Here is a 27,024-nt window from a genome sequence, read left to right as displayed (position 1 = left end):
TGTTGCCTGTTTGACCATGAGGGTCACCTGGTGCAGCAACCCGTGTAATCTCAGGAATAGAGGGAAAAATAGCGTCCCCGCAAACCGTGGAGGGACCCCTGGAAACCAAAATTGTCTGACACAAACTAACTGGAGTTTATTCTTGGTTTTGCTCTTTTCATGTGGCCGTTTTAAACTTAATTGCTTTTTTTTCCAGGGCCTGCACAAGACAAAAAAGAGCAAAGATAAATGGACAACGTAGTGCAGACACCAGCAGGCGGGCAGATTTACGCTCAGGCTTCAGCAGTGTGTAACACTTAGTTTTCTGCTCATCATTCATGATTCAACAACAGAATCAAACATTTATCTAATATATCAGAGAAAACTGGATAAGAGAATATACGACCACAGAGAATGATTCAGCAAATTAGTGGTTAGTAAGTTTTTAATTGACAATGAAAACAGCTATATGTAAACTTTTGTCGAGAAATAGAATTTAATATTTTCCTTTCCAAAAAGTCAGATTTGATAACAGGTAGAAATGTGAGACGGCCAATGCTTTACACTACCACTCCGCCAAAAGTGCTTCCAAGTAGGCAAAACCAGTCAATAGCACTATTGTTTCAGAGAAGAATGTCCTCTGGAACAACATGGAAGTTTCCCTAGTTGATCCTGGCCCCACATCTCTGTCTGCTCCCTGCTCTTTTCCTACTTCGGAGTGAATGTAATCAGCTGTGACATGAGAAAACACGTTCTCTGTCTGTCAGGACTCTGCTAGTCTTCCACTGACAGTCCTCTGCTGACTCTCCTCCTCCTCCCCCAAAATGGCCTCTCCCCTACCTCTCTGTCTCCCCTCCCTCACATCCGCTGTGCTTATGAACATCAAAATGCCATTAGGCCCTCCAAAACACCTTTGGTCCCTTGGTTAGCGGGGCCTCGCACTGTGGCCAAGCACTCTGATTCCTCAGAGCCCTGGCTATTGCTCACCACTGGGCCTCTGCTCCAGCCGTTGTGAAAAATAAACCCCAAAAAGAACCATTCTTGAGAAAAAATATTGGGAAGTGAAAGACGGATAGAACAACTGGGGCAGATAACACCCGGCAGAATACAATAACGCTGCATCCGGAGACGGTTGGACATTGTAATTGCTTAAGGCAGTGGAGGGATGGTTGTGGCAGCGGGCTGAATGTGGAGGTGGCATGGTGGGTGCTAATGGAGTGATGTCATATGAAACAGCAGAATGACAGCTAGTTAACTGAGGAGGTTTGGCTGATCAAATAAAATGCATTAACTCCAGGAAATGGATATCGCAGGCTGCCTCAGAAATGGCCATATCTAATGAGGCAAAATGCAAATGAAGGAGGAAAAGAGTCGTGAAAACGTTTAAACTAACTATAAAGGGATGATGGAGTGTCGGACAGTTGCCGTCAATCTCCCCTCTCATTACCCTCATGTGAAATTAACAGCAGCTTTAATCATTACATAAAATCCGCTCCAGCCCATTTGTTGATAATTGTGAGGCACAGAGGTTCAGAGTGGGTTCTTTGTCATCAATCACAGCAGCAATGTATTTCCTCTGGTTAGGGGACACTCCATGAGTACAAATATAAGTTATACTACATTCCTCTTACACTATTTCTCTTCCTGAAGAATGATCTATAATATTTAGCCATTTCCAGATGTATTAAATTTGAAACTACTTGGTGATTAAGTATCTTCAGAAAAGTGCTGACCATTTCAGCTCATGATGTGACATATTTGGTGCAGTTATTTCTGTACCATACCTGTGTTGGGTTGGAAATCATAGCAGCATTAAACCTGTGTTGTAGTAAATCTACTGCTGCTCTGGCTATGACTTTAAAGTGGATACATGGCTACGTTTTTTGGTTGCTGTGAGAAACTGTGTGCAATTGGACTATAAAGACATTATGAACAATATTATTTTGGTGTATTATTGAAAACTCTCCCCAGTCTTTGGATGACAATTACCTCAATTATTCAATATGTAATAAAACATATTGCATGATTTTAAGAGTTTTGTTTCCATTGCAGCGACTACATCCCATTAATTTTCATTTAGTTGGAAATGGCTTCTCTTTTCACTCTGCTGTTGTTTGACATATAAATATAGCATTTGAATGACTTTAATATCCTTCTAATCAATGTCCAGTGATCTTTTGATGTCCTCAATTCAATATAGGAAGGGTCATCCATGCCGCAGCTTTATAAACACAATAAAGGTAAATGATTACTCTCCACTGTGGTGTCCAAAAATACGGCCAGTAATGAAGAGAAATGGAGGAGTTTGAGGGGGAGGCCTGTCATGTGTCATTGGCCAACTCTAAGCCCTAAGATTAATCACGAGAGAGGGGCTCTGTGGCTAAGATGTGGTCACCCTTGATCAATAAATCCACCTCCCTCCCCTCCCTCTATGTCTCTCTGCTTCATGGTCTCTCTCTCTTTTTCTCCAAAATATACACATTTGTTGGCACAAGCTAAATCAGCATAAGTGGAGCGATGAATTGACGACATTTACCAGCCGTATTTGTATTGATTCCTCGAGTTTTGACTTCTGAGCCTCCCCTGCTTAAGGAGTTGACTTAAGAAAATGCATTGTTCTTGCATTTTAGTTGAGTCCATTTACAAAACTGCATCAATTGCACATTCCCATAATGAAAAACGGCATAAAATCACCCACCAGGAAAACAATTAAAAGCAAAAGGCTCCTCATAGAGTTCAGGGTAGCAGAGTTTAGAGGAATTTCTATTTACGCAGCCAACTATACATGGAAAATATATACCAAATCTTGTCTCCGCTAACCATGACTGAAAACTCTTTGGAGAAGAATTTCTGATAATATTCTGCAGGGACCACAAATGGGCCTTTTGACTTGGTCTATGAGGAGGGCATAATGCAATAACATTACATTAGAAGGGTCTTTTTACAGCGTGGCAGCGCTGCTTGGCTGTATTGCTTGTGTGAACCGGTGCTCTGTTTGCGGTCACTAATGGGCATCAGAAATTACAGGCAGTGGAATCGCGCCCCGCGGGGGGACTGGCCTCCTCAGCGGAGCGGAGCACTTAGACAGTGTCTGGGAGCCTGCTGGAGGAGGAAGGGGGGAACTCAATGTCACAGCCCTGCCTCATAATTAAAGAAACCCTATTCCTTATCCACTGTTAGGTGAGCCCTGGCTTGGTGCTCCATCTCAGGGCTCCCCTGTGGGCGTCTAATGCGTGTTACCCCCAATGTGCATGTGGGCTGATCAGGGAGCTGTGCCTTTCTGCTGGGTGTTCTGCGGGGTGGCGGAGCTGGAAGCCCTCTGCCCACCATGAGAGTAGCGGGGCCATGTTTAGAAGAATTGCAGACCTCAAAAAGCGAAGAAAATATCAACTGAGGTAAGGTCTGAAAACACAACAAAACCAGAAAAGCTAAAGTAAGTGCAAGTACCATCTGTAGATGTAATTTTATAATTGAGGGAGCCTCCACAGTTTTCAAAATGATCCTTCTGAATGATGATATGATAAATTTAAGTTTCTCCCTATTTATAAATTCAGGGCTCATCGTTGGTCCTTAAGTCTGTAGATTTCCTTCCTGCCTAATCCCTCATTTATAGTAAATAAAAGTAGTAGAGCTGTCATGGTCAGGTTGTTTTCCTCATCTAGCTCCCATGCTTTATAATTATTCATATGAAATGTGGTTCTGTTGATGGGCAACAGTCTTATTTTCTGCTTCAGTCAACAGTGCACATTTGTATTTCTAAATTGTGGAGCGCTTGTTATGTAAGGCAATTTTCTGCCTTCTTAAGAGCCTGTGCATTAATAAGAGGCTAGGCTGAGCTGCTGGAGAGCTGAGGGCCTGTTCATGCTCTAAGCCACACAACCAAAACTAGCAGCACACAGTCTGGCACCACATAACATTTATACATATTTAAAAGTTTTATTAGAAAATTGTGATTTTAAAACATGTGTTATTGTGGATAATGGACTCAGATTTTTCCCTTCACTTGAAGATTAATGTGAAATGTAAGAATACGCCTGGATTTTAGTAAGTAATGAGACCGAGAATCCATATTCCCACCCCCCCTAAGCCATTTTCCACTGTTAAATTAACTTTTTTTTTTTTTTTTTTACCATTTACATGATTAATTACGTTTTCTGAAAATGTATCTCCCAACATGGCGGTCTGAATGTTTTTTTGGAGAAAAACTAAATCTTGTTTTAATGTAGGGCTGAGCAATATATTGACAATATATCAATATCGGGATATGAGACTAGATATCATCTTAGATTTTGGATATCCTAATATGGTAAGTGTTGTCTTCTCCTGGTTTTGAAGGCTGCATTACAGTAAAGTGACGTCATTTTCTGAACTTACCAGATTGTTCTTTCTAGCTGTTTCTTGATTTGTGCTGTTCTTATTATTTTCCTTTAACCACTTAGTCATTAAATCCAAATTTTGAATGATTATTTATCTGAAATCTAATTGTCTAAACAATATCAGAATAAGCCCTCATGCCCTTATTAATATTAATAGGCATGGCCAAGCACTTACTACTACTACCTCAGTTCTCTAACGGAACAACCTTGAATAAGCAAACAAAATTATGTTTGTGACTTTAACTAACAGGAATTTGTTTGGCTTTCACAAGCAATCAAAATGTGTTTTGGAGTTGCACAATGTAGTTTATTGCAAGAAGTCAGTTAAAAAACATCTTTAACATTTCTATTAATAAACTCTGAAATCTTTTTTCAAACCAGACATCACAGTTGAATTATGAGACATTCGATAGATAATGGACTCTTTCCTCAACTTAAGCGTTGCCAGTTTCATCGACAAGCCACAGTATGAGCCATTTGGTCTACATTTGAGCTTGTCATTTCAATTTTGATTTAATACCCCGTGGAATGATGGCAGCAGGTTTTGCTAAATTGAATAGATGTGGAGCTGATCTGGAAAATCAATTAATCAATGTGCAAGGGTCATTTAATACACATGTTAATATAATGGGAAAGACGCCCACCGCCCATAAAAAAAAGACACATTTGGAGCAAATTGGACAGTGGTGATTTTAACAGCGGTTGACATAAGTAAAAGTGCACTGCAGCGGAAAACAGTGACATGAGTGTCTGAAGGGGCCTCAGCTGGAGACAAAAGCAGCAGAGATGGGCCAGAGACTTGAGGAGGATGGTGGAGCGAATGGGAGGAGGAGGGGAGAATGGCAAGGAGAGATGGAGAGTGCAGACAGCTAGGCCTCTGAAAGGCCGTTGTGGTTGGCAGCCGCTGACCTTGGTGACGATGGGTTTTCACCAGAGGCTTCTAATGAAGGCTGATTGCCAGGGAATAGTGAGGGGTGGAGAGGGGAGCGGGGGGGAAGAAGAGAGAGCAACAGAGAGTGAGGAGAGAGAGAGAGAGAGAGAGAGAGAGAGAGAGAGAGAGAGAGAGAGAGAGAGAGAAAGGATAGTGGAGAGTCTCAGGTAATTGCAGCACTTGTGGGTCTGAGGCCCTGCGGTCCTGTGATGTCGGGGTGCAGTGGGGAAGAAGAGAGATGTCTGTGGACGCTTTGGTGGTAAATTGTGGAGCACAGGGATGGGAGGCAGGCCTCTAGGCTGTAATTACCCCTATGAGTGTGCAGCTGGAGAGTGGACAGGCCCAGTGTGGGGCTCTGACAGCGATCAAGGAGACGACTGCGAAGGGGAGTAGAGACAGACACACAGACAGACGGCAGGAGTCTGACTGAGGAGGAAGACAGGACACTTCCTTCTCCGTCAGGCCTCCCAAAAACCAGCCAGCCAGACACTGGACCAAGGTCAGAGGCTATTAGCTAACACACAACATGCCAGTGACAAGACAGCCATGATAAGAGCAATGTAGAGACTGCTCAGTGTTGATGCTGCTCAAAGACATAATGTAGAAGGATTTGGCTAAAAACAAAAATAAAAAGTTTTTTTGTAAAATAAAGTAATTAGATCAGAGCCACAGAGAGAGAGAGAGAGAGAGAGAGAGAGAGAGAGAGAGAGAGAGAGAGAGAGAGAGAGAGATTGATTTTGGGGCTCCACTGGATGGCGCAGCAGGGTCAGGAGGGTCTGGTGCGTACAAACTGGAATAAGAGAGTTGATAGGCTGGCCTAAGCTTCCCGCTGCCACGGATCAGTATGTACTACCTCTCCTCTCCCTGCCTGGGCTGATGTAACTCACTGGAGTGGCAAATTACACCAAACCTACAGCTGTAGCCCGACATTATGATTAATTTGATCAGTAATTTCTCCTGTTTTTCATTTTAATCGCCGCGACCATTCTGCTGTGGCAGGTCTTTCAGATCTAATTAAGATCAATTCCGGTGTAACAGACTTGGCGAGCGCCTTTACCCCGTCAAATCCCTGAGCTCTCCGGGCGTGGAAAAAACCTGCAGCTCTAATCAATCAACTTCCAGCAAAATCCAGCGGGCTCCCGCAATCAGCCCATTAACACACTTAAGCAAATTTCATAATCTCCCCCCGTCTATTTGTCATCCCTGTGGTGGCTATTTCAGGCAGCCACAGGCAACATCTCACTGTACTCTGCATGTTGGGGAGCAGAGAGGCTGTGGGCGGGGTAGAAAGGTAAATTCTTACTCTGTTTAACCAAATTAGCTGCAGTAATCTGAGAGACCATTGACTCAAGGGGACATAGTCTATTGTGGTGTGATTCTTATTCTAATCGGGATGTTAATGAGCCAATAATGAATTCTGTTTTTCACAAATTAAAAACACCAAACACTAAAAACACTAGGGATGTAATGAATGCTCAGGATTTCCTCAGTTCGGGTTTATGAAGCAGATCACACACCTCCCATGAGAAAAGAATTACAATGGGACATTAATTGGAACATAATGAGTGTTTGTCTCTCTGCAGCTCTGTGCTGTATTTTCAGCAAATAGTTGAACGGCTGGGTGATTCTGCACGTCTGAATAATGACAGTAGGAAATAGGGGTGTTATCTGTGTAATGCTGATTGTATTATGGTAATTATGACTCGACTTTACTGCACAGACCAGTTCCTCTGGGTGAAGCGTGGAAACACCAGAAATGCCCTTCTGTGTTTTCAATTAAAACAAATAAAAGAAAGATCACTGTGACAATTCACGTGTGTTTGTGAGAAAGTCTCTGCTCAGGGAGTCTCCCTGAATTAAAAACTTTAGGCTGTGGAGAGAGGCGGAGCTACATTTTAAATCCTATTGCAGCCTTGAGTGGGTGCTGAGGCTGCGACCTGTCCTTGGGGAGCTCCTCGCTGGGTGACACACTCTTTGACAACACCAGCACTGACCCAGAGAAACTAAACCTTTTATGGCCATTCTGCTTCGCCCACACACACACACACACACACACACACACATTCCATAATCCTATTTGATGAGGCAATATCTTAATGATTCCTGATGTGGCCTCTTTGGCCCCCCTCAAGGGAGGTCCGTCCTCAGTCATCATAATCAGCCTCACTGCTTCTTTTAGAAGAAGACAATCTGTATAAAGCTAAGTGTCTCAGTCTTATCAATGCAGTGCTCCTTGTTCTAAAGTAACTCTGCTTACTTTGTGAGTCAGAAAAAAAAAAAAAGAGTCTAGGATATTCAACCAAGCAGTGGTTTCCTATTATATTCCTTATTATATATAATCAGAGACTTATGAGTTGGATAGTCTGATTGTAGTGTATCTGTTATCCAAGGTCTTTGTACATTGATGCAAGCTTAATGTGTGAATCTGTATGTTGGTCAGTAGCCCTCGTATCCACAGTCGGACTGGACAGTGTGTTTGGTGCGATGTAGCGACTAGCCTTTGGAGCCCATTAAATCCAGAGGCTGTTTTTCCTGCTGAGTCTCACTAGGCCATGACAGGGCCGGAGAGGGCTGCAAGGGGAGAAACAAATAGCCCAACTCATCCTGGCCATAAAGAAGGTTGCACCACAACCCAATAAGGGTCTGACGCTGATGAATGTGACCAGGGACAGAAAGGCGACCCTGGCCAGTCTCCACCAGAAATGAAACCACAGGGATATAAAATAGGTTATTATCGTCACACAGTGACAGCCAGACGGACAGAAGGGCCGAGATGGATGGACGGACAAAGCGACTAAAAAGGAGGTTGAGTAGGAAGAGCAGCAAAGATTAAGAGGCTGATTACAGCCAGAAAGTCCAAGGTTAGATAACCTCAGAATCCCTCCTGAATCTGCCGTAAGAGGATGTGAGTCGTGCTTCTTGTCTGGTTGTGAGGTTGGATGTGCTCAAGTACGTCAAGGCTTCAGCAACAAGATGCATATTCTAATAGCTCCACATAAACAGAAGAGCTGCCAGCCTCCATTCAAATGCTGCCACTTGATAAAGATCAAGTGCTGACAGAGAATCGAGCATTGTGTTGACTGCTTAAGCACTTTGGTTCTTTTAGTGGAGAATTACAGGAATTAAAAATCTAATTTGTAGTAAGTAACTAGATGGGTATTTTTTATGGTTCTCGTGATGAACTTAATTTATTGTGTCCATGAAAAATGATATGAATAGGCAAAAGGATGCTGATCATTTCTGAGAGCCTATGTATGTACAATAGTGAGTGTAAATATGCAAAAAGCAAAGCACCAATCTTGCATACTGGATCTGTATTGCTGTTGATACGGGTGGACATATTGAATTAATCAAATCAGTGATTAGTCAGAAGTAACCAATCCAAATTAAATACTCATCATTTTACGCCAAAAATAAATAATATATATTAAAAATTTGTGCAAGCCTAAAAAGAAAGTTGGAGTAAGATCGTCTCAAATTACAGCCAAGAGGTGACTCATGTTACCTTACACAAATAAAAAAGGATTCCAATCAGTTGCATACATAGACTGTATAAAAGAAGTGGAGATAGCCACCGTGACGTCACCCATTAGTTTGTGAACTACCATTCTGAAGCCTCGAGTTTGGCATTTTGGCCATCGCCATCTTGTTTTTTTAGAGCCAGAAGTGACCATATTTGGATGAGAGGGTGGAGCTGGGGAGGAGCGCTAAATTAAAGTAACCAGCTAACGCTAGGGCTAGCTATCGAGCTTGGTTAGCAAGGTGCAAGATATTGCAAGATATTTTAGGCAACCAAAATTTTACAATTAACTTTCATGAATTGAAAAAACACTGAAAGGGTCAAAGCTCTAAGATGAAAACACGGACAACACTCAAAAATGTTCACGGCTATTTAAATGTAAATTTTCAGAATCTGAATCCGAAAACGTTGGATTGGTGCAGTTGACGGACTCACCGGTAAAGACATGGGTGGGGTGACTGGCGAAGGAAGGCTGCGGGCCGGCGACTGACTGGGCCGGTGCGGCGGAGAGTGCTGCGGTTGTCCGGAGGTGGAGGAGCAGGTAGAGCCTGGAGAGGGGACAGAGGTCAGCTGCTGGCTGGGAGGGGTTATGTGATGCTGGGATGGCAGCTGGTTCTGGGTGTGGGAGAGGGTCTGTTGGTGATGGTGTTGCTGCTGCTGTTGCTGCTGGTGGTGGTGCTGCTGCATCTGTTGGAGTTGCTGCAGGTGTTGGAGCTGGGAGTTCAGTGATGAGGTAGCTGTTGATGAAAGAACAGTGAGTTGTTTGATTCTTCTTTGTGCTGAGAGTGCAACATACACAAATGAGTGTGGACTGACAGCCTGTGTTTTAGCACTTAAACATGAATCCCTCATTATTTGAAGAATATTTGCTCACACCTCAGATAGATATACACATAGAGGTGTGGGTTGCATAGGGTGAATAGTGAGAGACAGATGTAAATTGCATGGAGCCACAACAAGGACCTCCAGGGTTTTTAGCCTGCATGATAGAGTCAGTGAATTTAATTTAGCTAGTTGGAGGACAAAGCTATCATGCCTGGCTGATATAATTGCTCTCTCTGGAGCCAAAAGTCTTCTTTGTCACTTGGAGAATGTCAGAATCTTTGGTTTAATGGCTTAAACTCTCATAGGAAAGAGACATCCATCTTCACTGGAAGACTTCAGAAATAAACCCATTAACTAATTGGATCCAATAATGGCACGTCATTGGAACCTAATTTCTACATTTAAATGCTTATACATTTTTATGCTGTTTAAAAAAAACATTTAACACTCAAGCTGAGCCAGACTGCAGACAGACCAACATGCAAATACTCCTATGGACCCAGAATTTCCACCTCAAATATAATATAAAATAAATATAAAAATATATTGGTGTAAACACTGTGCAGGTGCACCTCAACTTCATGGTAATTTTCTATGGCAGTTTACTCATAAACATCTGAATGCAGAATGTGGTGGATCTTCTATCAGTTCACACATAAATCCATACCACAACATAGACAACAAATAATGTCAGTATCAACCGTAATACTATAAGTGGAGAATTGGGCTAAAAAACAACATCTAACCTGACCTTCACAGCTCCTTAAATAGAAAAAAGGACAAACTGAGTTTCCACACAGTTCTCCTACATATTTGGAGTCATCCAGTGCAAAAATAAACATAATGAGCATTATAATTCATATAAAGGACAAACTATTTACATTTCTTCAAAAAAGACCCAAATGTATGCCAAATCTCAAAACAGTGACGCCATTCTTCTCTGTAGAACGGTTTAGAACTAGCCTGACGTGGTCCGACTCAGAGTCTAGTCAGAATGTGAGTCTGAAACCGCTCCATTGGGCTGTGATTATGGGGCGTGTTCCAACAGAACCAGGGAAAAAAAATGCCTCTGCATTCATTGGATAGACCTACAACCAATCAGAGCAACGGAACTCAACACTGTGTATCGTCTCCATAGCAACCACTCTTTGCACAATGCATTCATTCTAACTTCCGACTTTTAGACTTTTTTGAAGCTGGATATATCATTTGTTGCGTGTAAATATAAACGTGGATAACGTTAGTGATAGTGACATGCTCGCTACAGTCGTATTTCTAGAGATGAATCAGCGTTTTATTTCTCTGATTCACGGCTTTGTTCTAGCGCCGGCGCTCCCTCTCATCAGTCTCTCTCTATGTCTCTCCACCATATAACACTCCCTCTCTTCAGTCTCTCTCTATGTCTCTCCACCATATAGCGCTCTCTCTCTCCAGTCGCTCTCTATCTCGCTCCACCAGTTGTTGATGCATTAAAATGAATGCGCTGTCGATTCTACACATCTCAATTCTCCAGCGGCAGCCACTAGACGGATCGTGGACGATTTGGGTCGGACTTGCGTTCATTTTTGTCAGTGTTTTAACCGCTTGAGGTTAGTTAGCCTACTGCTAATGTTTAGCGTCATCTCAGCCAAAGCAAACAAACAAACAAACATACTGTTGTGCTGTTCTTTCTCTACTAATGCAGCATCTATTCAACAAATGAATAACTTTATAATGATAAAACAAACCTTTTGCTGTCGATGCTTTAAACGCGCATCTGATGTCAGCCTTCTCCGCACAGCATGTGCACGTGTCGAAAATAAACAACAGGAGGCATCAGTGATAGTTTTTATTTCGCCTATAGAGGCCGCTATTGTAATGCATGATGCCAGCAGAGCCTTCTCAGCTCTCATGTACTGTGTAATGAATGACAGCGTGCGCTTCTGAGCCGCTCCAGCAACGGACGCAATCAGGAAAAACTATGGATTTTTGCCGATAACGATAGTTCCACCAATCAACTATCGGTGCCGATTAATTGGCAAAACCGATGAATCGGTCGACCTCTAATGATACAATAATACAATAATCTAAAGATTAAAAAGTAAAAGGTTTTAACTGATTGCACATATTTGCTCCAAAGATTTAAAGAAGACTTATTTAAAGAAATATATTTTCTCTCAATGACATAAACAAAAGAAAACAAATGTGTTCAATTCCCTAATTACAGATTTGGTAAAGTTTGACATGTTGCATGTATATATATATATATATATATATATATATATATATATATATATATATATATATATATATATATAAATATACATATACATATTTTGAGAGACTATTCACTACAACCTAAAATTAAAATGACTTGAAACACAAAGGACTGAATTACAAAAGAGTGTTTGTGAACATATATTGATAATGCAGCTGAGCAATTGTCAACACAGGCGTAGACAAGCTTGTATACATACAGAATCAATGCACTTAAATAATTTAAGAATGGTTGCCTCATAAAAGATGAATAAAACATCAGGGCAGACAAGTCTTTGATTAGTGTGGTCACTACGACTCCAGGACAGGCACATATGAACATTTGATGAAGATCAGATCATCTTCCTCTTTCCTCACTGTGCAGAAGTGCAGCAAAAGAAAGCCAGCGTCTCTTGGCCAGTAAACAGTACACTTTTACATTTCTTCTACCTCCTGACACATTGACACCTCTCGCGCAACCCCATCATGAATTATATATCACCTGTGCAAACGGCAAGAGTCCAATTCTCACTTGAAATGTTTGGGCAAGTTGTCTAGCAAGCGCCAAGCCCCTGACAGGACCAGCTCTTTCCCCCTTTGCAACTTTGCAACGACAAAATGTTGAGCCCTATTTAAAGATGCAACAAAAGGGAACAAAGACTGAGAAAACAAAAGGGGGGTAAAATGAGATTTCTGTCAAAAAATTATCGAAACCAGGCGAAGATCAAAGACGACTGGAGAATTTCCTGCAGCGCCAACCATTACGCCGAGGAACAAGAGGTACAACAAAAAATAAGAGGCAAAAGAAAACAAATACAGAGGGAATATGAAAGAAGCCCCATGTGGCCTTATTATAAGAGCTACACCGCAGGTACTATATTCTTTAACAGCAGTGCTTTATAAATTCTGTCATCTTGTTAAGACTGTCAGGACCACTGACCCTCCCTTCCTCTCTTACGGGGCAACTGGCATTTTGAAGCTCATTCTTTTAACCACAGCTGTCTGATTGCTTTGGTTGAGCACATAATCCAAACAGCTTGTCTCAGCTAATTGTTTGTCCTCCTTACTCCAGCAGACACAGTGCCGAGGATGAGAGTGGTAGCTTCACTTATGATGGAGAGAGGGCAAAAGAGTGCTGGGATCCTATAGTGCTCATTATATCTCCCACTGTCTCTTTGTTGTGTTTCATATTCACGATGCAATGCAAGCAGCGCTCCCACTTGATCATCACGCCTGAGGGTGTAAGAGCAAGGGTCCCACTTTCACTGTTGTCATAACTCGCCTATGTTAATGTTTATAATGAGGAATGGGCCAGATCATATAAGAGAGTCATGCAGCTAAATGATCAGATACAAGCTGAACTGTGGCATTTTGTGCTCCATTTAACCATTTAACAACAATCACTTGGGACTATTGTACACCATGCACTGAGAAGTCTACGGCCTCCAACCTCAGAGCTTTGAGAAACTGTCTGCCATCTCTCTTTCTTTTTATGTTTTAGTGCCACAGTAGAAATCAACTGTTATCTTTGACTGTCCCGGCCCCGGCTTCTGAAGTAGTGGAGGACGAAGCAAGACTGATTGTCAGAGGTCGAAAGGCTAGGTCAAAGCCAGCTCATTCGTCAGACAAAATGCTATTTTTGTTTCCTGTGCGGTTGAGGAGTGAAGGTGGGGGAAAGCAGCCTGCTCTCTCATTACCAGCGCTATCTCAGTAGTCCCTGCCAACCCCCCATTTACAGCACTTTCCTCTCTAGGGCTGATTCGACTCCTTGTTTTCCTCTCAATGCACAACGCCTACGTTAACAACTATTCCCTAAGAGTTATCTTATATATCATTTGTGTGTGTACATGTTTGTGTACAGGTGGAGTCAGGACAGAAGACAACATTCTTACATACCTACAATACATACCACATCTGCCACATTTTACTCAACCTAAACTTTGAGGTACATGCAGGACATTAATGCTGAAAACCTGCCACAAATGCACATGTGTGTGTGATGTGCATGTATGTAAATGATGTGAGATGCAGTTGTACCACAGATACACACAACATAAATTACCTGTTGTCACCTCAAACCAACTGCAGCTGTAAATGTATAGCATTAAAAGGAATATCTATTGGTGCGTTTAGCCTTGTAGGCCTATACGGATAGGTGGCCATCATAATATAGCCTTAAGAAAAGGCCCAGCCAAGGCCAACATGAAGAGTAAATGCAGTGTACCAATAATCACAGCTACACAAAAGGACTTTGACTATCTTTCAGAGCATTAAACTGTGTGTGCTCCACACAGCATCAAGTATGTTCAGAAGAAGGCAGATATCGAAGGAATTCAAGTTTTCTGAGACTCAAAAAGGAAATTATGTAAAAACCTTGAAGAGAATTTATTGAGTTAAAAAGGGTGAATACAATCTATATAAGATAAGTATGTGTACACTGAGTACTTTTCCTAACAAAGACATACTGTAGTTGGTGTTGGAATATGCACATCACCTCTTCTATTCAGCACAGATACATAATTATACGGAGAACAGAAAATCAGCCCTAACTGCTGCACCGTCTGAATGTCTTTGGCATCATTTAGGCGTGCTGTAAATTAAGAGCTAATCAGAAGCTGCGGATGAGCCTTGCAGAAGTTAATAAAAATTGTCCAATGTGACCCACCCTGTATTTTTTAAAACTGGTCTAGTCCAAACACAGCTGTCATTCTCTAACAAGAGAGGTGAGAGGGGACAAACAAGCTCCCCATTACTGCTCTGCCACACGTTCCACTATGGGAGTCCATAAACCACTGTCTCAATTGGCTTTTCAGAGAGTCACACTGATAATTACTCCACTGGAGGTAAGGAGATTTAGCCTCTATGAGAAGTGGTAATTACAAAGGTGGTCAATGGAAGGTCATTTTTACTCTGTGGATTAGATCGGAGCACTCGCACACTGATGAAGTGGATAACATCACCGTTTCTGCACTCATTTCCTTAGTTCACTGTTAACTTTTATCTCCGTTTGTCACTTTGATAACACTCGTCCTTGTGACAAAACATGAATTATTTTCATTAATGCTCAATCTGTCAATTTTTGATTTCCTAAATTGTTTAACCTATAAACTGTAAACAGACTCAAAAGTGATTTTTGCAGACTCTTGAAAAGACATGAAAAAAAAAAAATAAAACCAAGAAATGGTGCGGGATTCTTCACTCATGTATAAATAGAAATTCTGCAATATAAATACTCCAAGTCCTGCATTGAAAATGTAATATTATTAGCAAAATGCACTTAAAATATTAAAAATAAAAGTAGTCATAATGCAAAACATGGCAGATGTGAGTGCTATATTATTACTGTATGTATTGCAGTATGTTATAGGATTAGTATTACTGATGCATTAATATAGCATTTTACTGTTGTCGTTGGTGGAGGTGGAGGAAGTCGAACAATATAGCTTAATTTATAACATATTCATAACATTAATATAATATTTTGTAAGACTGTTATATGTTTTGTATGTACAAGCTTAATCTTTAACTGTAGCTGTCAAATAAATGTAGCGGAGGAAAAAAGTACAATATTTTCCCTCTAACATGTAGTGAAGTAGAAGTATAAACTGGCATAAAATGGAAATACTCAAGTAAAGTACAAGTACCTAACCCTGGAACACAAATGTGTGTTCCATTCCCTTTACCAGTGCGTACATACAATTGGTAATCATGTTAAAAGAATGGAAAATAGATTCCTGCCTTGGCGATGACTGGAATAAACATGGAGAAAATAAAACGTTAAAGGAACTACTGAACAACTGAATAAAAAAATTACTCAGAGCCACAGCAGGCAATATCACTGTTTCAGTCCTGCTGCAGGCGGAACTCAGTGACTACAAAAAAAAAAGTAGGCATTTAAGATTTGAGTGGAGTCACGGAGCCACAGGATTTTAGAGAGTAAACCACATCGCTTGTAGGGATCCAGAGATAATGCTTTCACTTTGTGATGCAAGGCAATATCAAGCTGTGTTGTAGAATTCTCACTCTGGGGGAAGCATTTCAAAGAATCAAATCCTCTCCATGGAGATGTTACACATACAAGAAAATCCCTGTGTGCTCGATAATGTTGCCCTTTTGTGTGTTGCTTACGCAAGGTTATTGATTTCCAAATTGTGGTCCAGGGACCTCTAGGGGCCCTTGAGAGAGTTCCAGGGGGTCCCAAGCAGTGAGGTCTAGTTTAATATCATGATTTATAGATATTATTGCAGCGTTTTAATACTGACCTGTGCTATCAAACTATGTGCTAATGAGGCTGAGAGCATGAATGTTTTCTTTTAAACTAAAGACTACATAAATCAAAGTGACTATATGTAACTTTTCGTTTCTGAAACTGTAATTTTCCATCTATGATCATAAATGACCTGTAACAGCAAACGAGACTAAGAGAGAAAAGAACGTTATTTTTATATAGTTTGTATTAATGCCATTGCCTGGTCATATATTTCCCGCAAAGTCACAAAATGATTTACGGAAGGTAGACGGCGCTACAGAGCACATAATCTGACGGGTCACAGATTTCGACGTAACACCGCAAAAGCCTTATTGTATTATTGTATCCAGCCAGGTAAAGGGTAGTAATTGTATTTTAATTTTATTTTAGAAATGATCTGTTGTAGTAATGGCTGATACTGGGGCAGGGCCATCACAGAAAAAATAAACAAAGAACAACTAAAAGCTAAACGGGAAAGACAGATGATGGGCGAAAACGTGAATCACACTCGGTCGGGCTTTCAACAGAAAGAAAACCCACCCTAAATTGGCCCTCAGGTATGTAATATGTCTATTTCATTCATAAAATAACTGTAGATTGCGCAATGTTGGTTAATTAAATTATGTCCTCCTTCCATTTAGCACGGACATTTTATTCCTTTCAGTCCATGTTTGTGTTAGCCTACTGTTTTCTTTTCCTTTGTCCCCCTGTACCTGTGTAAAGCGTCCTTGGGTTTCATGAAATGCGCTATATAAGTAATAAGTTATTATTAAGTTGGTTCATACAACAAACTCTTATTGCTTTGGCTCGTGACACAGTGACAGCGATAACGTTACCCGGTTTAGCTCACGATCCATCCAAAGTAAGCTAAGTTACCGTATGCAACACTTGAAATGCAACAATGCATCTGTAACTTATTCTCTTATTGTAAATGAATCATTTTCTGTCTGAGCAAAACTATACTACTTCATCGCAACTATACGAAGTGGGTAATACAGCACCATAAAGAAAAGTCCTTTACAATGTGTGGTAAAAACACTACCGCTTTTGTCCAAAGGGGCCGCTGGCATCAACACAAACTGAAAGTTACATATAGCCACTTTAATTTAAGTTTATTGAATTCTCTGTGCTTTAAAGTTTGTAAATCAGTGAAATTGAAAAAAAGTTGGTTCACTGTCTAATTTTAAGAAAAACCTGTAGACTTTTGGCCCTCCATGGCTCTTACTCTAAAGCTAAAAATGTGGTTCTTTAGGATAAAACCTTATTCAACAACACATTGATTAACTTTTAAGATTTATGATTAGAACATCAAGATGTAGGTAATGAATCTTGTTTTATGCATTTCCTGGAAGTTTCAATGGTTTAAACTTCAAGTATTCCTCTAAAGGGAAAGCATTTAACTATATTCAACTATACTACGCCTCAAAACACTTTCTTAAATCAAATTAATGATACAACAAAATAGATTTCTTGTATACATTAAGAGATTCCCCCCTGACTTCAAACACTATGTGGACAGTATGTAATACTGTGATGCCCAGTAAGGGCACCCTCGCTTTTGTCCTTCAGAGTCCAGAAGGTGCCAAACCCCCACCCTCTTAAAAAAGAGCCTGTCTGCCTGGCAGGAGAGACTGGGTTATTACAGCGTGTTCATGGTCCCATCATGTGTCGTCAGACCAAAGCGGAGGCCGCGAGTAAAAGCCTCATGCAAAATTTATGTTCATGCGGCTGTTTCAGTGGGTGGAAAAATCAATATTGCGGGCCTGATGCACGGAGATGACTGAGTGCTCTCTGACTGACAGTAAAAGCTGAGAGAGATTGAGGGGCTACATTTACTGCTTCAGAAATGGAGTGGAGTAGAGTTGCTCTAATAGTCTAGTTCACCTTAAATTTGAATTTCATTGTTAATTATTTTGGTAAAAACTGGGATATTGGGGGCCATTATAGCGCACAAGAGAACAAATGAAGAATGAGCAAGCTTGTTTTTAAATCGCCTAAAACACATCTTGCCTTGTGGTTTCTGAGCAGCTAGAGTATTGTATATTATGGGGTTATTAAGCCTTCCCTTCCTTTCCAACTTAGATACAGATACTACAGATATAAAATGATTGTAGAATAATCAAAAGACAATGTGGGTATGAGGAGGACATCATAGGGATTTTGTTCTGCGCTGCTTCGCTTACATATGCTTTTGATAGCGTGCCACATACCCACAGTGCATTTGGGGAGGAATGTGAGAAGAGAGCGAAACAAAGTAAGAAAAAAAAATTCAGTGGGATGAAATAACCCCAAACAATGGGATTTGCTTTCCATTCTTCTGCCTCCATCTTCTGTCTTTAATTATTCCCTTTGGTTGTCTGAGGGAGCGTGTAAGCACTTTCACACAGCACAACATGCCCAGCAGCACAACACTGTCTGCCTTAGTGATGTGGAGACTTCTGAGTGACACTGAGCCTCTTGTGATTATTAATGCTGTTTAATACAACACAGGGCAGCCACTATGATTGAGGGAAAAAACATATTTCAAAATGCATGCATTGGAAATGCATTGTGAATGGAATTATGTACAACATGAGCACTGCATTTGAGATACATTTTCCCCCTGCTACAAAAACAATATGTACACAATAAATGAAGACTAATGTTTTGTAGATGCAACACTGAAAATGTATGTTTGATAACAAGGGCCAAGTGTGCTCTATTTTGTACACAGGGTTTAATGGAACCTCAGCTGATCCTGGTGGGATCCTTTGTGCCGGTTTAGTAGTTTTTTCCTGAATCGCATATGAGATATTTGAGAGCCCAGAACGATGTATGATGAATGAAGTAGCATGCTACTTATACGCTTATCGAGCTCACTGACTAGCAACAGGTTCAGCAAAGGGCAGTGGCAGTAAATGAAATTCTGCACCAGGACAATATATCATCAAAAGAAATGTATGCACCCGAAACTTACAAGCCTTCTTCAGATGCGGACAAGGTGCCTGACGGGGTTGGGGGAGGGGGTGAGGATGGGATAGTAGGAAGAAAATAAGGGGGGAAATGGGAGAATAGGGGGGAGGGTATTTTTTTCTGGATGGGTGAGGAGCAAGCAAGAGGAAGCAGCAGATTTTGTTGAATCAGTTCTATTTTCATACTGGCTGATCTGTGTCTTTTAACCATTTCACTGCAGCTGGAAAATGAAAGTACCAGGGCTAATTTCACAGTGAGAGCTCACTGAACAAAACCCCCCATGGTCTGAAAAAGGTGCTAAGTCTACTTTGTCATTGTGATTACGGCACTGTAATTCAGAAAAGGGGCTTGTGTATACAACAGAAAAGTAGAAAATATGTTCAGAAAGAAAAGCAAGAAACAGCTTTTTCCTCTCTAGCCTGAGATGTACTTATTGAGGTTTACTTATGATTTGTAAGTAACAGATATCTCTCTCCCCAAACATGCCATCCTGTACCGATGCCACAGGATCCATCTGTGATGTGTCTGCAGTTAGTCCAGAAATAGCACCCACGGGACTTAACACACTCCCTAGGCCTCCTACGGGACCTTTTAAGCTGCACTGATACTGATAAAAGCTCCTACAAATGTGGCCCCCAGATACCTCAGCCATTAATTAAGGTAATTAGGCCCTGGTCAGCAATTAGTAACCACAGATAGCTTTTAGCAGCAGCTAAGACGTTCCCGCTGGCGAGGTGTTTGGTTCCATACCATCTGCTGACAAATGTCACCACAGACTCTTTGGTTTCACGAATAGGAAACTGGAGAGCTGTGTTTAAAAATGACCTCTGTGTGATCCAGACTGGCTCCCAGACTCCCACAGTCTCTCTGCTGCTGCACGATCACTTCGTTTGCTATTCTCACTTCTTTGGTTCTTTTCTCTCTCAAACATGGAGGAACGAGCTCTATGAAAATCCATACAAGCTGTACACAGTCAGAGTGGGAAAAGGAAACATTCACTGCCCAAAATATCGATCAAAATTATAACATCTGGGCTGAATGTAAGTAGTATTGATTAGAGCGTAATGCTACATTGATTTGCTTGTATTATTAAGTCCATGATTAATCCATATTGATAAAATGTTCATTTACATTATAATGTTACATACAGTTATATTGAAAGTGAAGATGTATATCAAAATGATGCTGTACATATAGTAGTTTTAAGCAGGTTTTCTCAGATGTATTATTTTCACTGTATTGTAAGTAGATCTTTTATATCGGGACATTCCTCAAAGCATAAATCTGAATGCCAACAACTCAATGTGAGGAAACAGCCTACTATTAAATCTTTTTTTTTAAAGCACCTGTGATACTTACATTCATAGGAGAGCATTAACAAAAGCAAAGATGTGCTGAAAAAAAGTGAGAAACATTCACAAACAAATTTGGTATTTATATTAATATAAAAATACAGCAGTTTGTGTATTTCATCCTGTGGCAGAGTCAGTGATTTAAGGTGCTCGGAGTAGAAACACTGATAAAAACAGGCTGAATACTCACATTCAACCTTAGAGAACAGATCATGCAATAACTCACATTACTGGGGAATGGGAAATAAAGGATGCAGCTGTGCTACTTTACACAATTCCACATTTGAAGCAATCGGTGATAACACCATTTTCATTCCGGTTCAGTCCCATAAAATTACCATTAACATTACAACTCATGCAGAACACAGATAAATGTAAAATGTCACCCAGTTCTGCCAGGCGGGAATTCCAGTTCCACAAGATTACCATCTCTGTCTGCTCTCTCCCACTGCACCTTGTCTAATATTTCATTTACAACATTTTATAAGTTCATTTTCCCCTCACTGACCATGTAAATCACAAATCAATTTTCATTTAAAATGCTTGACTACAGATTGTTGTTGAAAGCCTGTGAATTGCGCCTCAGCGATATGGCAGACCTTTAGCAAAGCTTTCGGAAAACAGTCTGGCCGGAAAAGGGAGGAAAAAGTGAGATGTAATTTCTACAAAACAACTCCAGGGCCAAGCGGTCAAGGCATTTACTGGAAGTGGTCAAATATCATAAAAACAATACACTATTATGTATCATAGTTTGTATTAGATTCAGTACTCCCTCATTTATTGAAACCTTAGACTTGTTATCGACTAGTCTACTCAAAAGGAACCAAGGCTGATTATTATGATGATGAAAAGATGAACACTATTGATTGGGCATAATTGTTAGGGACATCCTATCAATATATGCAACAATCTTAAATACTGATTATTTATTAAGATAATAAGTGTGCAGAAGATTATAGAAAAGGTTCATCATTGAGATTTAATTTAGAAAATACCCACATAACTTGTAATATGTTTCCTTGATGAACTGATAATTTGGTTAGTAACAGTAACAGTTTGTAAATGTAATTATACTGAGGAGAAGGTTATCTGTTATAGCTCGGGAGTTAAAGGGATAAAAAACAGCTGGATTAAAATGGAATCATTTTGAGTGTTCCTAATTATTCATGTAATTGAAAGATTTGTCATGTTGGCATCCAAACTCCTAATTTGAAAACCTATTCTCTCATATTACACTTTACTACAAAATCCTTTTAAATAAATGCATTACACTCTCTGCATGCACAGTGCAGACAGACACACTGTGTAATGTAGAGAGACCATCTTGTAGATTGTTTGTTTATGGCAGGAGGTTTGCAAAAAGCCTCCCTCAGTGTTTACCATTGAGGGCAGATGTCAGGGTTTGCTGTGGAGGAGCAGACACAGCCACATCTGATTAACAATATTATTGTCCTCCACACCACCATAAAGCCCCCCCATTTCTTTTCTTTCTATTTCAGGCTTAAGCAGGGTGCTGTCCTGTGGCATGGCTGAGCCAGAGTGACACTGCCACCATCCACAGAAAGAAAACATGAGTCAAGCACCAGAAGGTTAAGACAAACAGCACTACTGTGTCTTACTAGACAGAGAACATAGAAATATCTTGACATACTGTACATACATTAAAAAACTGAATATTCAAATACACTGTGCATCATTTGTGCTGTTATTTTTGTGCAATTATGAAATATATGAACTTGAATTCAGAACAAATTAGCATGTCTGCAACAAGTGAAACACCAGGGGGTAAAATTTACTTACATCTCAGCTTCAAAAAAGACATCAGCGTATAAATCATGAGTCTCATGGGGGTGTCTGTGTGTTCATAAGTGCAGGTACAGTAAACATGCGCTTCAGCCTGAGTGTAAATGTGTGTGTTTGATTCTAACCCTCTCATCGCTCCTCTGTACATTTTGATTGGTGATTTTTTTCCTCTTTCCGTCACCAAACTGTCAGAAAGGCAGTAACCCCACACGTTTCCAAGCTGCTTATTGAAGACAAACAATAAACCACTGGCAGATATCAATGGCGTAGATGAGAACCCGGGTGCCATATCTGCTGGGACTGCCTGGCGAACCTGCCTCTGCCTGCGCTTCATCTCCAGCAGCACCTCTCACTCTCAATTATTTGGCTGCTGTCACAACAAATCAATCAAATTACCGCTCCAGGACTGTGTGCAGCTGATCCTATTGCACCCCTAGTTGCATTAGCTTTGAAATGTATGAGGTCTACATTTTATCACTGTTATTTATTTAATGCAGCTCTCTCCCCTGCGAGTCATCTTACAACCACAGCAAAGTTAAATCATTAAATGACGATGTGGAATACATACTGCTTGAGAACACTTCAAATTAAACAGCGATAAGGGAGGAGGGATGGGTTTGGCCTCTATTGTGTTAAGATGGCAGATGTTGATGTGAGGAAATGTGGACCGCTTGCACTGGGTCCTCCTAATGCACTCATCTATTGGCTGAATGTGCACACAAACAACGGCTTATTTCTTTTCTTATCCCAAAATGATTCGACGAATACACACATGAGAAAAAGCAGCCCGCAATGACCAACTAGTGTGGCTGTAACAAGCCCAAAAAGGATGCTTGAAATCCTCTAGCTCCAATAATGTAATGGGTAAAGGGACACAGAGGCATTCCTACAGCAGACAGAGGTTAAGTCAGTGGCCCGGCCCGGTGATCTAACCTCTTAAAGGAGCAGCAGTCAGCTGAGGCAGAAGAGATGCAGTCTGACATGTCTTACTAGTGTAGAAACATTTGGCTCTTCCCCCAGGAGCCCACCCTTTGGTGGTATAATGAGCAGAGTGATTTCCCTAATTTGTATCGTAACAACACCCGCAACCTGCGAACAACACCGCTGAGCGTTTTCATCAAAACGGCAGACATGCCTTTGATTGGCACTGACACCGAGTCTCATTACTGCAGGTGAGTGGGATGCCGACCTTTATCACGGAAGCCTGAGTGCTGTTTTGTGTTTCCTGCGGACGAGTACAGAGGAACAATGTTCTCACCTCACCATTAGAACTCGGCTCTCTGATGTGATGCGCTGCCTGGCTTTCTGCTGAGAGCAAATAAGATGGGATATGCTTATTAATATGAAAGAGCTCCAGTAAACTAGCTTCTTGCATTACCTTTGAGTGAGTCTTAGAGAAGAGGAGTAGACAGATGAGACTTTGTTCTGCTTCCTCCCATTGGGCATTACATGTACAATGCTTTGATACAACTAGTTTTACAAGTATGGTAATCATGCTTTGCTTGTTATAAAATCATGTGAAATGAAAACCTATTAAAAATGCATCGGGAAGTTAGCATCATATCTAACAACAACAAAATCTGTAGATGTTTTATCTGCATAAGTTGCACATACTTATATTTGAAATTGTGAAAATCACGTATGATGTTTTTATTCATATGAGCCGTCATATTTACAGACCTCTAGCATGACCCAACCTAGTTTTTGCCTCTGTGAAGTCAGCTAGAATTGTGTGCACTCTGTCACAAAAGATAACTTTCTCCCTTGTTTAGTTTCATTGGGAATTTGTTTTTACTGCATGTTTGCAGGCATAAATCATTCTGACAAATAACCAGTTACACTGGTGCCTGTGTTTACTGAGTCTGCCACAAGATACTACTCAGTTTTATTTAAGCATACCACTCCAAATTTATAGCACAACCCCATTACTGTGATAGTTATTCATCACAGTCTGAGAGAGCTGCCCTCCTAAAGCTCATAGCAGTTCAGCCAGTTCCCTTCTGGTAACATTCATTCGTGCAGAGCCAGCTTTGATTAGGATGATCAAAACATGTGATCAAAGATGCTGTTGTTACTGTTTGTTCAAATTTTATCTTTACATTTAATTTCCCTCATTTAAACTGAATATGAAAATGTATGAATGTATGAAAATCCTTATATTGATTTAATATAACTAATTAAACATTGCATTCTTACAAAGACTATGACTATGAGACCTCAAGCATGCTGGCTCTCATGTAAAGAATACAAGTCCTTCACCGTCAACCGCCCATTCCCCAAGACAAACAGCCTTATTAGTTGGTCATTAGCCGCCTCATTACATTTAAATACAGCCATTGGCTGGGCTCCTCCCGGAGTCTCATTACTGTGCCTCACAGTTGTCTTGTGTCTGATCTGATGCTAATTAGCTAGCAGCGTGAGAGCTGTAAAGCACACTTGCTCCTGAGGTCGTGAAATGAGCTGACTGCTCCCCGGTGACAGCGCGCTGCTGTATTATATGTGTGATTAATCAGGCCTGGAGACCCGGAGGGGCGGGGAGGGGAAGCGAGAGGGATGCGGGGGCATAGGCCAGAGTTGCAGTTGTCTGACAGAGGTGCTGTGCCAGCAGGCCTCATTCAGCGGGGCTGTGATGAACTCAGACAGGGAAGAGTGGAGGAGTGTCGCGTGGCCAGAGGGGCCCGGACACAGTCAAGACATTTAGCTTCACTCGTGACTTGTGTCACTTTCTCTCCATGGAGGTCCCTTCAATGCATCCCCTTCAAATAAGAGGACATGCGAACAGGCAGTCTGTCATTCCACTCACTTAAAAAAAGATCTGCCACAGAGGCATTTCTCCACAACAGTTTTTTTTTTGTTGCTATCTCTCATGTATGGGGAATTTTATCAGGACATTGGATTTCAGGCTGTCTGTTGGTTTGTTTGTCAGTCGACAATAAGGATGACTGAGAGGTGTTTGTTTCTGCGTCCTGACACCATGGCAATGCGTTTGTCGATCAGTTCATCAGATCACTGAAGCCTCTGGGTTGTTCCTCACGCACCAGGAAGAAGATCTGTTGAAGTGTGAGTGAGATGGGCCTGCTGGGCCCATTATCGTCCACTACTGATGGATACATTGAAGGGCTCGCTAGATAGATGCAAGTTTATTAAAAGCTCTGCCCACAGCGATGGCTGCTGTTATTTATGCATGTTTGTGTCCATTAGGCTTCTACCTCCACATTTCCTCACTCAGGGCATCTGTCCATCCATTTCCCCACATGAGGGGAGCCTTCCCTGCACTTTGTGCTGCACTGGCATTATTGTAATCTCTATCCTAAAAACACACTGCTTTACATGTAGCCTGGCATCTTTTAACATTAGTGCAGCTCTCTCATCTAAGATTTATGACTGATGGTTTCCCCATCCATCCCTCAATCTAATGGTATAAAAGAGACAATGTTTTAAACATTAAAATGAAAACCATTTACAACTATGATCAAAAGAGAACACTTGGGCATTAAAGTTTAAAAGGCAAGGATAAGTACAGCCATGTGGATGGACAGATGAGGTGGAAAAGAGATAAAAAAGTAAAGTACAGTGCACTCTTATACACAGGAAAGAGGCATAAAGTGCTTTTGCGCTGCACTGCAAAACATTGACCTGTAATTAATATGGTTGTTCCTTCGGGGAAGTTGAGGATAGCGGCTTTTTTGGGATACAAACCCCTGAAGGATTCTTACCTGGTCAAGAGGTTTGTAAAACATTTTCATTAAAGGAAAAACAAAAACGGTTCTGTCATACAATGGACGTTTAACAAACTCTTGTTGAGAAAAAAAACTGTTGTATTTATATCTAATAGTTGCTAATTTCTTATGTTCTATAAATCATTTTGTATAACACAGACAAACCTTCATTCTTGTTACATGACCATAGGAAAGTGGAGTACTTACTGGAGTACCTGAATTATTTTCTACTTTCTTCCTGGAATATCATGTTGACCCTGTTTTGTCATATGAATTAGTTTTTTTTCTGTCGATGTGTGTCTAAACTGCCCTGTTTCTTACCTTGCAGGTTCTGGAGAGGGAGCGTCATGATGCCCCCTGCAGCAGCAGCAGCCACCAGGTTCTGGATGTTGGCTGTGGGCAGGGAGAGAACGAGGCCCTGTTGCCCACCCAGGTGTCCGCCTGCGTTGAAGGGGATGAGGATGGGCTGGTTCATGCCTGGCGCTGCACCGGACATCACGCCGCCAACTGCATTGGCCAGCTGCTGGGCTACCAGGAGAGACTGCAGCAGAAACACACAACACACATACATAGCATTATTAGTTCACAGATGGGTAATTTTTTCTCTCTAATATATTTCATATCACCAAACAACACTGTGTCATCTGAGACATTTTTGAAGTAGTATGTCCTTTTAATGCGAGCTAAATTCTAAATAAACTAAACACTGTCATGTGATTTATGTGAAGATCAAATTATGTTACCATATTTGAGTAAGAAAGAAACACACAGAAACATTAGTAGCAAAGAGAGTGCAGGGGCAGAGGGGTTGTTTAGTTGAATATGTTAGTCTAGTCTGCCTGACTCATTGATGCTTTAACTGTTTGTGCAAGTTAGAACCTATGGCCATGACCATGACTCTTAAATATCTGTAGCCTAACTGTGCAGTGTATTGATAAATCCATGGCACTGTCCGTGGTGCTGAAGAAGCAGACTGATTTGTAATAGTGACTTTTTCTATGAGTCTCACCCTTCTGTCAGTTTCGCTTGTTGCGAGAGAATGAAACAAACCAGTTCCGTCTCCCCTATTAAAAGTTATCAAAT

The 27,024-nt window shown here is 41.0% G+C and overlaps 1 protein-coding gene across 2 annotated transcripts in view; it reads right to left on the bottom strand.

Moving 5' to 3' along the window:
• Positions 1 to 27,024, bottom strand: part of pou6f2 (POU class 6 homeobox 2) — a 76,503-nt gene that overhangs the window by 22,433 nt on the left and 27,046 nt on the right. For both annotated transcript variants that reach the window (XM_028569183.1, XM_028569182.1), the window contains 2 exons: positions 26,263 to 26,482; positions 9,242 to 9,543 (listed from right to left, as the gene is read on the bottom strand). In XM_028569183.1, coding sequence (XP_028424984.1) covers positions 9,242 to 9,543; positions 26,263 to 26,482 — 522 coding nt within the window. The remainder of the gene's footprint in view (positions 1 to 9,241; positions 9,544 to 26,262; positions 26,483 to 27,024) is intronic.

This window comes from Perca flavescens, chromosome 22, assembly GCF_004354835.1.
Source record: "Perca flavescens isolate YP-PL-M2 chromosome 22, PFLA_1.0, whole genome shotgun sequence".
Taxonomy (NCBI): Eukaryota; Metazoa; Chordata; class Actinopteri; order Perciformes; family Percidae; genus Perca; species Perca flavescens.
This window is presented reverse-complemented; position numbering and strand designations above follow the sequence as displayed.